The 17,572-nt window shown below is 30.9% G+C and overlaps 1 protein-coding gene and 1 long non-coding RNA gene across 3 annotated transcripts in view; one reads left to right on the top strand and one right to left on the bottom strand.

Annotated features, from left to right (window-relative positions):
• LOC107369662 (cGMP-inhibited 3',5'-cyclic phosphodiesterase 3A) overlaps positions 1-17,572 on the top strand; it is a 36,880-nt gene that overhangs the window by 17,569 nt on the left and 1,739 nt on the right. The window contains exons 2-4 of one of the 2 annotated variants that reach the window (XM_015937638.3): positions 15,085-15,348; positions 16,060-16,235; positions 16,313-17,523. In XM_015937638.3, the coding sequence (XP_015793124.2) occupies positions 15,085-15,348; positions 16,060-16,235; positions 16,313-17,523 (1,651 nt within the window). Of the gene's footprint in view, positions 1-15,039; positions 15,349-16,059; positions 16,236-16,312; positions 17,524-17,572 lie in introns of those variants that run through there. The other variant, XM_015937637.3, reaches the window with a different exon arrangement.
• LOC107369663 (uncharacterized) lies at positions 12,938-15,945 on the bottom strand. Its single transcript, XR_001570372.3, has 4 exons — positions 15,567-15,945; positions 14,772-15,366; positions 14,129-14,510; positions 12,938-14,043 (listed from the first exon to the last, which is right to left on the bottom strand). It is a non-coding gene; the product is annotated as an uncharacterized LOC107369663 (long non-coding RNA).

The raw sequence follows: 17,572 nt of genomic DNA, 5'->3' as shown, positions 1-17,572 counted from the left end.
TTGTCGAGAAGAAAATTTTGCAACATTTTCTGAACAACTTTCACCTTCAATTTTGCTCATCATTTCCAAGCTTTCTTTCTTTCTTTTACATCATTTCATATCTATCAATTGAGTGAAAAAAATGAATTTGATTCCTAAGTTTTCCTTCATAATGAAATATGTAACATGAAAATAGGAAATACTGTTTGATAATCTTTCTTTGGACTCGTCTAAAGTGACTTATCTCAACGCATTAAAGTATATAAAGTAAGATTCATCTTTTATCAACTCAAAACACTGAATGTCAACAGATGAATAAACTTTATACCAACAGTGAGAAACAAAATGAAAAAAAATGAATCCATTTGAATAGTTGGCTTATCAAGAATTGAGTTAAACTTTTCTTTTCCTTCATTTACACCTTATTTTGGCGAAAAATATTCTCAGACACAAAAAAAGCAAATTATTCATTCACTGTGACACTTTCAAATGTTACAATTTATCAGTTTAAATTCATCAGTCGGAATGATGGTCAACCTGGTTTGGTAGTCAAGATGAGTGAGTGAAAAATTCAATGAATATAATTGTAGGTGAAACAGATTGATTCAAGGCTATTGTTCATTCAGTTGACAAATCAAATGTTTAACTTGATTTGTTTCTTTTTGCCTTTCAACCTTTAATGACCAAACCTTTAAATGAAAAGACTAACCAGATTAACACTGAATTCAGGGTGTAATTTGGTTTTCCCTGTTTGGTGTTGAGTTTGGTTAAAAGTTTCATGATTGTCAGAATGGAAGAGCTAAATTTGACCAAAATTGAATAGCCAATGGGAAGATGACAATTGAAGGTAAACTGAGTTTGATTAACGATTCTCTTCTTTACTCTGATGAAGCGACTTTTTTTGCAACTTTTGTTTTTATTCCTTTACTTCCCCTTTTCATCCTGTTTCATATTTCCTTATAATGTTGATAACCCTGAAGCAATGAAATTGAAAATGGAAATGGAACCAAAAAATCTATACTTTTCAATAACAAACTTGCAAAATTGCCATAAATTTACTGCCAGTTTATTCCCTTTCAACATTCCCAGTTGATATTTTTTCTGCCAACAATAACTTTTGTCATCACATTTTATTATAATAACAATCGTAATGATATTTATTGCAATAATTTTCTGACTTTACTTCCTGCTACTTTCAACCCTCTCTTTAGCTCATTCAAAAGTGAAAATGAAATATTGAATGTTATTTGATGGGGAAATTATGAATAAGTTTCATTTTACTATTTTTGATATTCCATTGAAATAACATTTAATTTCATTTGGTTGCACTTCATTTGTTCACAATGTTGGATAAGTAAATAAACAAACTTGCTCTATCAATTATTCAATCAAATAATTCACCATTTTCTAGTTCATTATGCATAAAATTGTCTGAGATTCAACATTTTTATCTTGTCACTTCAAACAAGAACAGATTTCCTGATCATTTTTTAATAGAAAAAAACATGAATCTGATAATTTGATGTGCTTTACATTTTGATACAGAAAGCTCGGGAAATGAGAGAATAATCACTCATTTAAAGGGTTCGCAATTGCTACGTAAAATAAGCTCGAAAATCTTTCGCTTCAGCATAATCAAATTACGTATTTGTAATAGAAATGGAAATTTTATTTTCAGTTTTTCATTTTTTCTCGGGAAAAATTGACTCAGAAGCGACAGTTCGTTTGTCCCAGAAGCGGACTGGCCCAGAAAAACCAACTCGGCTCAAAAAAGAACCTTATATAACTACTTTGGAGCCAATTCATTCTTGGGGAAGCTGTGCGTAAGACTGGAAGTGGATTAGTGCGTTCTAAATGCGATAATGCAACTCGAACTAAAATTGTCCGAATGGCTGGAAAAGTTTTTTGTGGTTGTACCGCTGTTGGAAGGAAAATTGGAGTTGATGAAAAAACTGAAAATCTTATCAAAAGGATTAAAATCAATGTTCGAGCTCGCAAAAAATTCCTAAAGTTACCCCTGAAAAGGCTACAATTGTGTTACTTGTTACTCAGCAAAAATATCGATTATCCGAATAATCGAGAATTGGCCATCTCTAACGATACTTTTTTCTTAATCTTTATTTTTCTCAACATTTGGCTCTAAGCAATAGCAAGCTCTGGATGTGATCTCAAATAAAAACCCAAAATGAGATAAAGACAAAACTTGCATTTTTTCAGTTTATCGACGATAGATTTGTAACTTTCTGACTGACCGATCATGAAAAATTAAATTTTTTGTATTTGATTCTCTTTCTAAAGTGTTGCGATTTTCGTTTGATACCTACAACGGAATAGCACTATTATGAATATTGATATTATCGTCCATCTCTTGGATTTTCTCATATCTTTCGATCGAATTGATTCTAAAGACTTGCAATTTTGCTGAATAAACTTTTATTCTTTATTCCAATCTTTTGACGTCAGCCTGGACTATCCACGCGTAAATTATTTTGCAAAAAAATATGTACAACTTTTAACCATCCATGTAATGGTTAAAGTTGTAAATTACAATATTATCCACATTTACTTGGCTAAAGCTTGTAAATAACACTTGTTTACAACATGATGATAACTTGGTTACATTGGTCATAATGCAAAAAGTTATCAGCTTTTGTTTGCCCATTAAAAGCAAAACAATATTCCACTCCCAATGTTGAACTGGGAGTGAAATAATATTATGCTGCATCCAAAAGTGAAAAGTAAAAGTGATGAGAATTATTTTATCCTCTTTTCCATTTTCCTCTATTCGTCTTTTCGCATCATAAAAGTAAACATTTTTTTTTGTTTCTTTGCATCTTCCAATGATGAGAGTGATATTTTATTTTCGCTTCCATCATTTTGCATGGTTCAATGAATTTACCACTCATGACAGGCAGCATGATAAAAATGGCCAAGAAAACGAGAAGAAAGAAAAGTCTTGATGAAAGAAGTAGGCAAAAAAAGTGCAGAATAAAGAAAAAATAAATTGAAATTTATGATGAAAATTGAGTTGATTCAAAGTGTTCATAACTTTTGCATGTTGATTTACATTTCATTTTCTCTCGCTTCATCATTATGCAAGAATGTTTCATTTCCATTACTCTGATTGATTGTTTTCAATTGCATCTTAAACATGAGCTCAGAATTTTAGCCTAAAATTTCAATATTTTCTGTATCAATTCATGGAAATGATTCTGTATCGGAATCGTAATCTTTCTCGACTGATTAATAAATAGTTTTACATCTCATGAACAAACAAATGTAACTCATTTGTAGTACAAACTCAACATTTTTCACCTCAAAATGGATGGAATGGAATCTTGAAATCATTTTTCTTTTTTCATCAGATTATTCATTTAGAGAAAAATGGGATTAAAATTCATCAGGTGGAAATTAATCAACTTTAAGATCTTTTTTTCACACCTTTTCATGAAATTATGAGATTCATTTTTTCTCGGTAAAACAATGATTGCTGATGAACATGGTTGATGAATTTCATGATGAAGTTTTAATCTCATTTTATTGAGAATTTCATCACATGTTTAAGATTTTTTATCATGAATCGAATTTCAAATTTTTCCCTTTTTCTCTGATTATCAATTTTCCATGAAATTCTGTTCACTTTTTTTTAACAAGAACATAAAAAAGAGATTTTTTTCTTCTCTTTTTATTCTCAAATCATAATCATTATTATCATTCTTGAGTAGATTAAATCTCTCATTGAAATATTGATTTTCTTTGTTCAGAACTTTTTTTCTCTCTTTTTCAACTCTTTTCAAGAGTAAAGAATGTTATGTCAAGGCTAATAACAGGGAATTGTGAGTAACACAGAATCTTAAGGCGAAATGTTCAAGATAAGATGATTATGATGACGATGAGGACGATGATGAAAAGATGAACAATAAAAAGAACAAAAAATACTCGGAAATGTACTTTTTCTGCTTTTCGTTCAATCGAAGCAATTTACTTATAACAAGCAAAAGCAAATTGATTTGAAAGTAAAGTGGAGAATCAGGTAAATACACAGGTGAGAGATGAAAGTAAAGGCAATGAAAAGAAAAGGATGCGAATGAAGATAATGTTGAGTAGCAAACTTATGATGAGTTGTTGTTATTGATGATGAACAAATGTCCAGAGATATTGAAGGTTAAAGGACTTTTTATTCAATTGACTGATACCGAAAAACTTTGTAAGAGGAAAAACCTTTTTTCACCTTTACCATGTAATCATCATTATTGATTACTGTTCGGGTTTTTTTGTAAATTTTTTCATCAAACTCCATCAGGAAAATGTTTATTAATAGTTGACCAGAAAACAAAAGTTAACGTTCAACATTTCCATTCAACTTTTTCTCAACGAAAAAAAACTCACCAATATTATTGCAAGGGAATTGCAATGATAATCATTATGTTGTGCTTGTTATACACAACATTTACTAGTAACTTAGCTTTGCAGTAACTTTCGATTCAGTTTCATGATGAATAAACATTTTTTGTTCAAATGCAATGAAATTTCATCAGAATTGGTTTAGTTATCGAAATTTTCATCTCAATGAAAAGTCTTAGATTTAAATGATTGATTCAAAAATTGAGATCGATCAAGATCGATTTTTCATATTGAAAATCGATTATTTAAAGTTTGCTACAATTTTGATTTTTTCGAAAATCGATTTTATCTAACTTCGAGTTTTTCGAGTTGCTTTTTTCAAACTGTATCTTTTGCTTGTTATAATGATGCAAAATAATCTGAAAGTTTTAATTGAACTTTTTTCAGTCAACTTTGCCCATTCTTGCTCCATGACAAAGCTTTATGTAAGCGCACATTAACTCAACCGGATAACAGGCTTTTTTACAATTGTCACATGTAATACAAAGTAAAAAACAACTAATAATAGAAACAAAAAGTTATTAAATTGCTTACCTTTTCAAATAATGATAATGTTTGCAGTAACAATAATATAGTTCATGATGATAATGATGATGGAATGAGAAAAAAATCAATAATAAGTTGCCTTACAATTGGACTATTTGGTTTGCTGAAAGAAAAAAAATTGTTACTTCAGATTCAAACAAACAAAATATTAACATTTGTAATATCATCTTGAGAAAGCATTACCAGAAAATTATCTGTTGGCATAAAAATTTCAAGAGTCATTTTTGGTGACTTTTTCATTCTCTTTTTTAGTCAGCTTTTCTTGGAGTTGTAGGAAATAAAATAAACTTGTTCAACCAAACGGTATATACTTTGAATGTTAATGGTGATGAATTTTTATCCAAGTGTATATTAATATATCTTTTATGACGAACTGAAATATAAAAGCTAAAAGGAAAAAAAAGGAAGAAAGAAAATGTCGACTTTTCCAATTCAAATATTGATTTGCTCGTTAAACAGCAACTGATATTCATTTATCCTCTCATTAGTGATATGCATAAATACAGAGTATTTTTATTTCTGGCACATTCTTCGTTGACACAAGGAATTCTCGGAATATCTGATTGATCTGAGATAATGGATAAAGTAAACTGAATAGAGAAGTAAGTTCATGCTAAATTATGTTGCGTACAAAATCATCCAATACTCTTCAGTAGTTGGAAAGATTGTCCAGCATTTGATCTTCGTTAACTTGAAACGAAAAGAAGTTGAAATTTTCACAGAAATTTTTATTCTTCAAATCACAATTTTAGAGGAAAAGAACGAAAAAATCGAATTTTTCAAATGAACTTTCAGGTCATTTTCCGTTGTCCAATCTTTTGATTTCAAAGGCTAACATAACATCAAAACTCAAAGATATTTCATCTTTTAAATTGAAATTGAGTGTCTATCGAAGCGAAGCAAAGTAAAGTGAAAATTTCAATTTTACTTTAGGAATGAATAAGTTGAAAGGCTTTTTCGTCGCTCGATTTTCATCTCAAAAGACTTCAAGCTTTTGAGCTTTGTTTTCCAATCCATTTTGAAATTGATGTTTCCAACGATTCTTCCAATGATTCTGATTGTTTTTGCTGGTTTCCAGTTTTTTTGGTGAAAAATGTTCATCAGTAATAACTCTATTCTTGTTCATCTCTTTGATATCATTGAATTTGCTCCATGATTCTTGTTCTCAATTCATTCTCGGGTTTGTTTAAAATTTCAATGATTAATATCTCATGAGTTGATCATGTTTGTTAGTGAAATGGTGAAAAATGCAATTTAGCTAATATCAAGTTTTAAACAATTTCGAGTCATGTTCATGATTCACCTTATGAACTCAATTTATCATAAATTTAGTTTAAAAAGATCTCTCGAGAATCAAACATTATAATGGCAATAATGATGATGTTGATGAAGTTGATCATTTTGATGAACATTATAACGATGATTATGATGATGAGGAGCAGCAAACAAAAAGATGTTAAATAAAAGAACATGAAAAGTTGAACAAAAAAGAAAAAATTTTCTCGAAAAAAAACAAATCTTTATTCAGTCTGCATAATGAGAGACTTTATAATGGACATAAATGTGAATCGAGATTGACTTTAAATTTTTTACTCACATCATGAAGGACTATCAAAAAGGAGAGAGAAAAGGAGAAAAAAATGGAAATTATTCCAAAATTCTGATAGTTATTGAAGTAATCATTGGCAATCAAAAATGAATAGATAACGTTGTTGGAGAAACAAAAAGTTGAACTTTATATTCACTTGAAAAGTGACCTGAATCAAGTTATGGGTTTCGAGAAGATGATGATGAACAACAAGAAGGTGGAGATAAATTGAGCAAGATGGGAATGATGATGGATGAGACAATCAGAAATGGATTATATGCCAAAAAATGTGTGATCGATACCATTAAGGGTAAGTTTAAATGTACTAAGGTAGCCTTCATTTATTCATTAGAGAATCATGAGCTATTTCATGTATATCATGTAAAGAGTAAAATGAAAGGTGAAATTTATCATGAGAAATAAAAGTGGAGTAAAAAGGGAAAGATGATAGAAAGGGAGTGAAACCTCCCAATGAAAACTTATTCTTTCTTCTTCTTCTTCTTCTTCCCTGTAATATCTCAATCAGATCATTTGTTGTCATGTTATACCATGAAAGGCTAAACCATGAACGAAGGAAAGAAGTAAAGAGAGAGAGAGAGAGAGAGAGAAAAAAGTTTCCTAAAGGATTGAATAAGAGCATGGAATTGTCTTTATCAGCTTTTCAGTGTCTTATGCATGCATCATCATTAACTTTATTATTGATAAAAACTTTTTACGCTTTTCTTTCTTGCATAATCATAATCAGTTGAATAATGTTTAAATTGAAGAGTAAAATGAACTTTTTTTTTCTTCCTTCTAATAATGCATTGACTCTGATATTTGGGTCAAAGGTTTTTATTACCTATTCTTGCGGGAAATGCAATTTAATTGCAACTTAAGTTTTGTCTTTAAGGTGTCAGTTCAAGAAGTTTTACTTTCGAGTTAAGAGTTGGGACTGTGTGGGTTTGTAGACCTAAAACTGAGTCCATTTGTGGATTAATATTTCCTCCGTCCAGTTTTCGATTGATCGCTGTTGATAATCAATAATCATCATTTCATGTGTTCAGAAAGTCTTTTCGAAGTTCAACTGAAGATTTTGTTTATTCAAATCAAAAGGTGGAATTGCAAAGATAGTCCGCTCAATGACGCTTCAATTTTACAAGCGCCTTCGTGGCTAAAAATTGGATGAATCAATCAATAGCATTTGATGCTGAATTCAGACTAAAGATCTTTAGTTCCCTACAAAAATTGATTTTTGTTGCTGACTTTTTCAAGTTTCTACTAAATATACAGCTAATCAGAGGTTTACACGAGATTCAACTAAAATAATGCTCAATTCCATTAACGCTCTTCAATAAGCTTAAGAATCGGGATTCCCCTGAGAGATTTCAATGGAAAGCTTTGCTCTTTTGTATTAATTCCATTTCCAGTTCTCATATCGATTGAGATGCTCAAATGATTGTTAGCACAAATGTGTTTTCAATTTTCGCATGCAAAATAGGATCGACTGTCAATGAAAAGGTGCGAGTTATTTGATGCCATTTCGTACCTAATCAATTGAGATTAAAAGAAAAACCCAAATTGTGATTGTTTCCTTTGTAATCATCTTATAACAATCGAGAGATTTACGTTGAAACTCAATTTGTTAATAAAGATTGAGCTTAAACAAGGGACACAAATAAAAGCAACAACAAGTACAAATCAGTGAAACCTTCAATATAAGCTTTTAGTCTTTCAGGTCTTTGATAACTTGACTATCAGTTGTTGATTGAAAACAGTTGATTTACTTGTTAATCTTCAACATGTCTGGCTATTAATCTGTATAATTGTTAGCAAATGCTAAATATCCAAACATGTTAATGGTTCGAGCATAAATGAGAATCAAAAAGGTGATCGAATTAGCTTGGAATTGAAATGCAAAGTCAAATTTCCATTTCCTCTATTCAATATCAACACAATTGACTGACCAATAAACATTCATTTGATGTGTTTAACTAATTAAATGTTGATTGATATCTACTAATCTATAAGGTTATTATTTGATTGAAGGAAACATGAAACAAAACATTTTCACCTTTTTTGTGTTGTTGACCTTTTATACCTTCTGCATGGTCCAAAAGAATCAAATCAAGAAACTTGAGACCAAAAATAAAGCAGATTTGATGATGAAAGTAATCGACTTGATAATGATGATTGGTGTTCAATTGAACTGAAAATATGATAAATAATGAGACTAAATTGTATTATTAAAGATGAAATAGCATGAAATGTAAACAGAAACAATTTAGGATTAAAGAAACATCTGATAAATTGCCATTGTAATGAGCTTCATCAATAACCAAAGTCTTGCCAATCAATCTTAATTTACTGCCTTTATAACCAAACAATCAACTGATTTACCTTTTATATCGCTATAATCATAGTTGTTGAAATTTATTGGAAAACTTATTTACTATTGATAAAATAATGATAACTGTTATATGGATGAATATTGTCGTCAAAATCCAAGAATAGCACAAAATCCCAGACAACATCTTTAAGACATCTTTATCTTTATCTCAAAGATTCGCTAGATAGCCAAATAGATTGGAATGAAAAAACATAAACAGAAATTCACATCAATAATCAATGAATAACTTACTTAAGTATCGTTGCTAAATACCGGGCGTTTTTTTCATTTTACGCCTTCATGCAGGTATAACTCACGAACGGTTAGTGCTACAGACTTTAGACTTAATCCATATGCTTATTCAGATTGCACAACCATAAGTGCTCAAGGTTATTCAAGATCAATTCTTTATTTGACCTCTAATTGACATTGAAAGGTCATTTTCTTAAAACGCAAAATGAATGAATAAGCAGACGATGTTTAAATCGTCCTGTTGTTTAAATAATCAGTTGCTCCTCTGCTAATAGAAACCAATCAAATGGCAATTGGTTAACAGAAAAAAGCTAGCTTGGCAGAAACACGCCCTTGAAGCTGCAGCATTAAATTTGAATGTCAATATTTGTTATGACCTTATCTAAAACTAAACGCTTAAGCAACTAACAACCAACGTTATGTCTTCATTATCAACTTACAATTGTGAATCGCTCAATAAAGTATCACATCAGTGAAAAACTAATTCGTGGAACACCTTATTTTGAAGCATTGGTAAGCCATGGTGCATTGCAGGAAACGAAAGATATGCTAGATTTTGATCAAATCAGGCTTTCCGAATATTTATATTTTGGTTAAAACATGATTATATCATTATCTAGATTTTCTAGTCCATTTGTGCACCATAGTGACTCTTTTGGACTACAATGATATTTTGATAGATGATTGTGAGCGTCATTTTAAGGACAATATTCTCATTGAAAATCGCCATATTATTATTCCGCAAACGAGTCTGAATTCCTGTTGTATCAATTCTACTGTTTTAGATGCCTTCATGTGAAACTATTTTACCAAAATAGCCAATTCGAATGTTTGGTTGATTTACCCAATTGAAACGATTGGCTATATTTGTAAATCTGATCTTTAGATTTATTCAGAAGTGCAAGTTTTCGATGCACTCATCAGATGGGTCGAATTCAAGAAAGATCCTAGAAGTCGTCGAATTGAAGACTTGTTGGAATTAGTTCATTGGTGCAATTTGGAAGCTACAGTTTCAAAAGGATTACTGACAAATGAATACGTTTCATTCACTTTGAATTGGTTCTGATGTTTTTTTTATTCTCGAAGGAAAATAATACAGATTGATTGGCTGACAGAATAGCATCGACTGCTCGATATTTCTTATTATATAAAGACTTTGGAATGTTTTTTTGAAGGTCTTCAAGGGTAATTTTTCGAGCCCTTTATCCTTTGCTCATTGTAATGTAACAGTTTAAATTTGTTGAACTTATTCCTTCATTATTTGTATTAATAACTATTTCTAATGATTTTTCTGAATATTTTAGAGAGCCTTATGCTAAGAATGCAAAAAAACTTGCCCCGTTGCAGGATCTCTTCTTGAAACTGACGAAAAGTTCATTTCTGTTTTCATTAATGACCAAATGTTTATGCATAGATAAAATCAACTTGCTTCAGAGTCAATTAGTTGAGTTGCTATTGAGGTCAAATAGAGGTCGAATAAAGAATTGACCTTGAATAACCTTGAGCACTGGAGCTTATGGTTGTGCAATCTGAATAAGCATATGGTTTAAGTCTGAAGTCTGTAGCACTAAACGTTCGTCAGTTATGCCTGCATGAAGGCGTAAAATGTAAAAAACGCCCGGTAATATGAAATTAGGTTTATCAGTAGCATGCATGGAATTTCATCTATTGACTCAAGCTATGATTTAATGAAAGTATATGACAGAATAATTTCAAGTATCAGAAAAAAGTTGATGTTATACGCTCAATTGATAGCATACTTTGTATTTAATAAACCATAATAAACTATTTCTGTCACCTCTTATGGATCCAATATTTTGTTACAAGAAATCACAGTTGATTTCAAGCCTCTCGATTAAAGCTTCATGGGACTAACAGTCATATGAAAGAAATGCGGTGAAATTTTGCGTCTTTTCGAATAAACGACATAAAATAGCGAGCGAAAACCAGTCCCGGCAAGTTTTGGATAAACAGGTCAGAACTTTCTTAGCCTTCTTCTTCGATTTAAATTATACTTAATGACAAAGAATCATTGACATAATGCTATTGGCACACTATCAGTCAATCGGTTGACTGAAGGTGAACCAGGTTACCTTTAATAACATTGGTTGTGCATTAAGTATGCTTATGTAATAATTTGAAGCATCTTTCAATTGTTGGCTTTGGTGCAAAATATATGATCATCATTCTTGGTAAACCAGGATCAAGATATGGTGTAATTAAACTGATGAACCAGAAAACCTCATGAAGAAAATAATTTGGGTAATTTACTATCAACACCCAACTAGAAGGACTAATAATACTAATACTTAATAGAGGTAAAGTAAAAAGTAAAGTGCTTCAAGGTATTGAATGGGAAGCTTAAAAAGGAGACCCAAAGGGTATACAAGTAAATAAAAGTAAATTACATTGGAATTAATTTGTTGAGACAAAATTAACAGTTGGATGCATAGTTGACTTGGTTAACTATTTCGCTTTTTGTTGTTACCTTCTTAACTAAACCCTTTCCTCTATTAAATTAACTTGAAACCATCCATCATTTAAGACTCGGTGTTAACCTTACCTTAAGATTTTATGCAAAACACGCTCAACTTGTTATCTAGCAAAGGCCCTTTAAAAAAAGGTTATTTACAAAACTTAAAGATTTGATTACATTTCAATGTTTAACTAATTGAATTGAATTTGTCACCAACAGAGTCAGTGCAATTAAATGGATTTGATTTAATCGCAAACATATAAACAACTCTCAACAAATGCCATTATGCGAAAGCTTCACTCAAGACATTTGCCTTTCTTGGTTCAACCCAATTCTGGTTCTCTAGCAATTGGATTTACATTTAACAATTATATTTCCAAATCTGGTGTGATTAAACATCTTGACAGCAACAGTTATAATTATCATTATAATCATGTTCATCAACGTTAATAATTAATGTCTATTGAAGATGTACCAAAAAAGGTCTACTCAAGGGAAAACCAAGTCTTGGAGTAATTAATGGTTTTGGATTTGATTTTACCTTTAACTGTCTTTAACAATTTGCCTAGTTAATGTTCAATTAAATGTTAACAATTAATATTATTATAAAGCCTTTATATAAGTTAATAAAATGAAATAGTCACATGTAAATCAAATTGATAATATCAACGGTATTCAAGTCAACAAGTGTCTATTCAACTGTGAATCTGGTAACTATTATAATACATTAGATGTGTGTACATTTTTCACGTTAATTGTCATTTTTAGATTTATATTTTTTTGCCAATTCAAGCAATTTAATGTAAATAAAGTGTTTACCTGCTTATTTCAGCATATTTTACCCTTTAATCATCTAGAAAATCAGCTAAATTTAAATGTAAGCTTCAAGTTGACAGTAAACATTTTTACTCTCCATTTTGCTTACCTAACCTTACCTTTACTTTTCAAGGCTCACTATTAATCTTTACGTTTAAATCATCTTAATCATTGAACCATTGATTGAATTGAATAGAGTAACTGTTCATGTTATATAAAGTTGATTATGATTGTTACAAAATGGATAAAAAGTCAACTCGATTCACAATAACCATTGAAGGTTGAAAATGTATCAACTTGACTTTTCTCATGATTACATTTTTTTGTTATTATACTCTACCTTTTGATTGATGGTAACTTTCATTAAATGTTAACCATAACCATTGGTATATATGGATTAGACTTGGTTAATGAATTGAACACTTTGGCTATTTAACAAGATTCAGATGTTGAACAAAACTCAACTAAACATGAATTTTGATTGTATTAGTCGTAGTCAACTGATGAGTTGTAAATGTTTCAAATGGACTAATTTACCTGTTGATTAGTTGCACTTTAATAATTGAACAAGTAATTGGCAAGTCAGAGAAACAGGTGAAATTAAAACAATCGACCCAAAAAGGTCTAATTATCATTGAAACAAGAATGCTACCTGATAATGTCAAATGTAATGTAATATAAATGAAGTCAAGTGATGTTAATTTAATTGAAAAAACAGGTAAAATGATGATGAATTCAAGATTAGAAAAGAAGGGAAAAAATGTTAGATTTTTTCTTCTTCTTCTTCTCTCTTCTTTATTTTTTCTTTTTCGTCATCTTCTTGTTATGTTATTATGTATTATTTGGTAAAAGTGAAATAAATTGAACTGAGAGGGAACAAAGAAAAAGATAAACTCAATTCTGTATCTGATTCTGCTGACATTACATACAATGAAAAAGGCAAATAAAGGCAAGAAGTTTCAAATGTGTTTTTTTCACTGTGAAAAGAGTGCAGACAGGGAAGGTAAAGTAATTCAATAATATTTGCGTGAAAATGATAATAATGATGGTAATAACAATATAATAATAAAAAATAGTAAGGAAATTATATGAAAATTATGATTGCTAAGTCTATTTTTTGCCTTTTACTTTGGCACAATTTTTTGCACTCAACAATCAAATTCAATTGTGTCAATAGTTAGGACAGATACTTTATATTCAGATACTTTCATGTTTATATTATATTTTCTCAATTAGATGAGAGGAAAATTTTAAATTGAAATATTCTCATAGCCTTTATGAACGCAAAAAATTAAGTCTTGAGATTTAAGATTAACTATTTGTTGCTATTTCTTTATCGATGGCTCATCTAATTCATAATCGATGATTGAGAGTCAATTATCGATTGATCGTATCAATAATCATTTCCTTGCGACTAATCGTTAATCTAGAAAGTATTGAGAAAATATTGACCCTAACAAATCCATTATCGGTGGACATTATTAACATTTGATGGCAAATTTTGAATTACTCGAGATTAACTGAGTGTTGAAGAAGTAAAGTTGATTTTGATAGTAATCCAATTGAAGCGAATCTTTCCAGGATCATATGTTTTTCATTGGCTTGTGGTGGTATCTGAAATACAGATTATAGGGTGAAATTAGATTTTAGGATTCACTCAAAGATAATACCTTTAAATAAAATGGTTCGGGTAACTTACTTCTTTAGTTGAAAATATACTTGCTTTTTACAGCTTTCTTGTATTGGTATTGAGTTTAACAAAATTCATTCATTTATTCTCTGCCATTTTCCTGAATCTCGAGTTTCTCTTGATTTGTATTGATGGTAATAAAGGAAATACAGAGAGGCACAAAGATTCGTTTCTTGATTTTTTTCCCAAATTTTGCTTTATAAATATTCCAACTTTGACCAACTAGTCTTGGTTTGGATCAAAAGTCAAAATTAATGAGTCCATGGTTAAGTTGGCCTTTCCTTGTTATTCCTGTTGCATCTTTTCCCTCCGAGTAACCATTGTATGTATGCATCGTTATCATTATCACCTTCTCCATGTTGTATTTGAAGATCATCTTGATTAATCTAATCTGAAAATTGATGAACAGTTAATAGAGGTGGTTAGTAAAGTAAAAGTAACAAGGATGAACCTTTATAATAAATGACATGAAAAAGGTTAACTCAATTGAGGATTGTAACTAATACATTAGGGTTATGTGTTATACCAATGTTATTATCATTGTAATTCAATAGTTATTGAATAAAATATAGAAAATGATAAAAATAGCAAAACATTATTTTAATTGATGAATAAAATTAATATTCATCCTAATGGATTAACTTTCATATACCCTAAAGTTCTTGATTTAAACCACTTGCTTTTGATAATATCAGATGATAAATTTGATTAAATGTCATACTGGTTTTGTTGTTATAAAAGTTGGATCACATTTTATCAGATTTCATCTCACTTTGATAATTCTATTTTTTTTTTGGGTGACACTGGTTTAAATCTGGCAAGCCTTGGTCAATGTCACATTCATGTGAGAATCCATGTTTTGGGTTTTAGATGTTTCTTTGAGGTTTACAAGCTGACATTAAATTGAATCTCCTTGGAAAATGAAATTTATTGAATTATTTTCTTCTCTTTTTGGTCATAAACAGCAGCAATCATCTCGATCTTCAGTGGATGTTGCCCTTATTATTGAAGCACATGGCTTGGTAACTGAAATGTTAAACGATCCAACTCTTCCACCTCATATTATATCTGGTCTGCGAGCTGTGGCGTCTCTATTGGCACCTCCAGTTTCCCAGGTTTCAAATCGATCAAGATCAACCCCTTGGGCTGCGGTTGCTTTAGACAACTATGCCAGTGTTGAAGAACCATCTGAGATGCCTTATACCGGTGAAAAACTCATGTCTTGTAAGGTAATCAATATCAGCAACCTGGAATGATAATGATTATATTAGCAAATATAATATTCAGTTATTGTTACTATCTCACATTATTAATCAAGATGATGAAGAACCAAAATAATGATCAATCATTAAAAGTCAAGTATCAAAGAAGACTATCATTAAGATCTTATAATGATTACTCACAAGATCGAAGACTGACATCTAATAAATATCAAAACAAGACAAACCTTTATTTCTTGTCAATCCTGTAGCTGTGATGAATCTAGAAATAATTTAGTTAATGTGTTACAATTTACTCAAGATTAATTAAAAATGAAAACATTGATCATGAATAGCTAAGGGTAACACAAAAACTGTTTAGAGTTGAATACAATACAATAGACTTGTAGACCCTTGAACAATTTTGATTGCGTAAAAAATAAAGACTGTTGGGAAACATGAACATGATACAATGAATAGATTAACTTGTAAAAAGACAATTATCTAGATAGAATTTAAAATTTTAACAATTGTCATTAATCATTGAATAAAAACAAAAACAAATTAATCAATAAAGGGAGTAACATTGTTAACTAACTGTAAACAATTTACGAGGGAAAATACTGCCATCTATTAACGATTGAAGAATTTACTTTATGTTTATGTCTTCAAGACATATTTACGTTTTGTTTAAAACTGTTTTTATTGATATCAATCATTTTCTTGAAACGTTAACTTTAGCGAGGCCGACGAAATGTTCCTCCTAGTGTACTCAGACGGATGTCAACATCGACTTGGTCTACAACAACTTCTGCCACTGGAATGCCAACTCTTGAGCCGGAACCATCGCGCAAGAGATGCACAAATTTTCGATCTGCACAAAGTCCAAACTCACCGCATCCACCTTCATTTTTGAGGTAACTGTTTAATTAAACTGTCTTTTTATAACTTTTAACGCTTTTAATTGACGTAATTCTCTTTATTTTTCTTTTAGTCCATCTGAAAAACCACCACCAGTTAAAGGAGGTCGATCATTTTCCACAACAGCTCTTCCAATGGGCGCTCTGTCTCATTTACGTGAGAAACGTGATCGTAAACTAGGTTCAATTGTACAATCTTCTTTGGATAGTAATCGTGATATTCAAACATCTTCCGAAATAGATTTACAATGTTTAAAATTTCCACACAAACATGTTGATTCACCAGCCAACTCTCCAAGTCATGTTCATTTCAACAATAGCTCTGAATCAAATAAAACACCATCCATATCAACTCTTACTCAACAACAGAAACAGAAACAACCTCAACATAATTTACAACCACAATTTCAACCAATTCACCATCAACCTCAACAACAATTTCAATCTCATCAACCATCATTTTCATCACCATCAACTTCTTTAACCCCTCATCTTCACCAACAGCAACATCAACCATCAAATGACCGTCGTGCCGATAAAAGATTAGAACCAATGCCAGATAAACATTTTATAAATCCATATCATGGTTCATCATATTCAATTGGAGCTTGTCAAATTCTTAAGCAAACAATTCCTAGATTAAATTTAACTTCGGATTATGATAGCAGCAATGATAGTCCTAGTGGCAGCGAAACTACTGTCGATGATAATGTCATAAGTGATAGTAGATTATCTAGTGGAGTCGTTGTTGGTGGAAGTGGTGGCAGACGTTCGGCTTCATCAGTGTCTAAAGGTGTTACCACTGCCAGTCCTTCCGAATCTAGTTTATCGAGCTCTGGTGGCGGAGGATCATCGACAAATGCTCCATCAGCGAGTAATAACGCCTCAGGAAACATTGTTACTGCCAAAGAGGGGTCTTATTGTTTACTTTGTGGTATCGCTTTGCGCACTTTGAACACTAGTGGCAAGGTAAAACCACAACCGACATGGCCAAATAAATCCCCTCCTCCCCCAATGGAACCTGATGTTGATCCTTTCGGAAACATACCTATTGCAGATACGCTTTATAATCTTGAACGCCTTGCTCATGATCCTTTACTTAATCGTATCAATGAATGGGATTATCCAATATTTGAGCTCAATTCATCAGCTGAAGGAGCCATTCTAAGTCAACTAACGTACAGAATTTTTTATGAAGCTGGTTTATTGGAAGCATTTAGAATACCAATTGTTGAATTTCTCAGTTATTTCAGAGCATTAGAATTGGGTTACAGAGAGAAACCATGTAAGTTTCATTTTCTTGCTATAACAATTGAAATGCTCCATGGGTTCCT

Source organism: Tetranychus urticae, chromosome 3 (assembly GCF_039701765.1).
Source record: "Tetranychus urticae isolate SD_2017Ah chromosome 3, NJAU_TeUrti_SD_1.0, whole genome shotgun sequence".
NCBI lineage: Eukaryota > Metazoa > Arthropoda > Arachnida > Trombidiformes > Tetranychidae > Tetranychus > Tetranychus urticae.
This window is presented reverse-complemented; position numbering and strand designations above follow the sequence as displayed.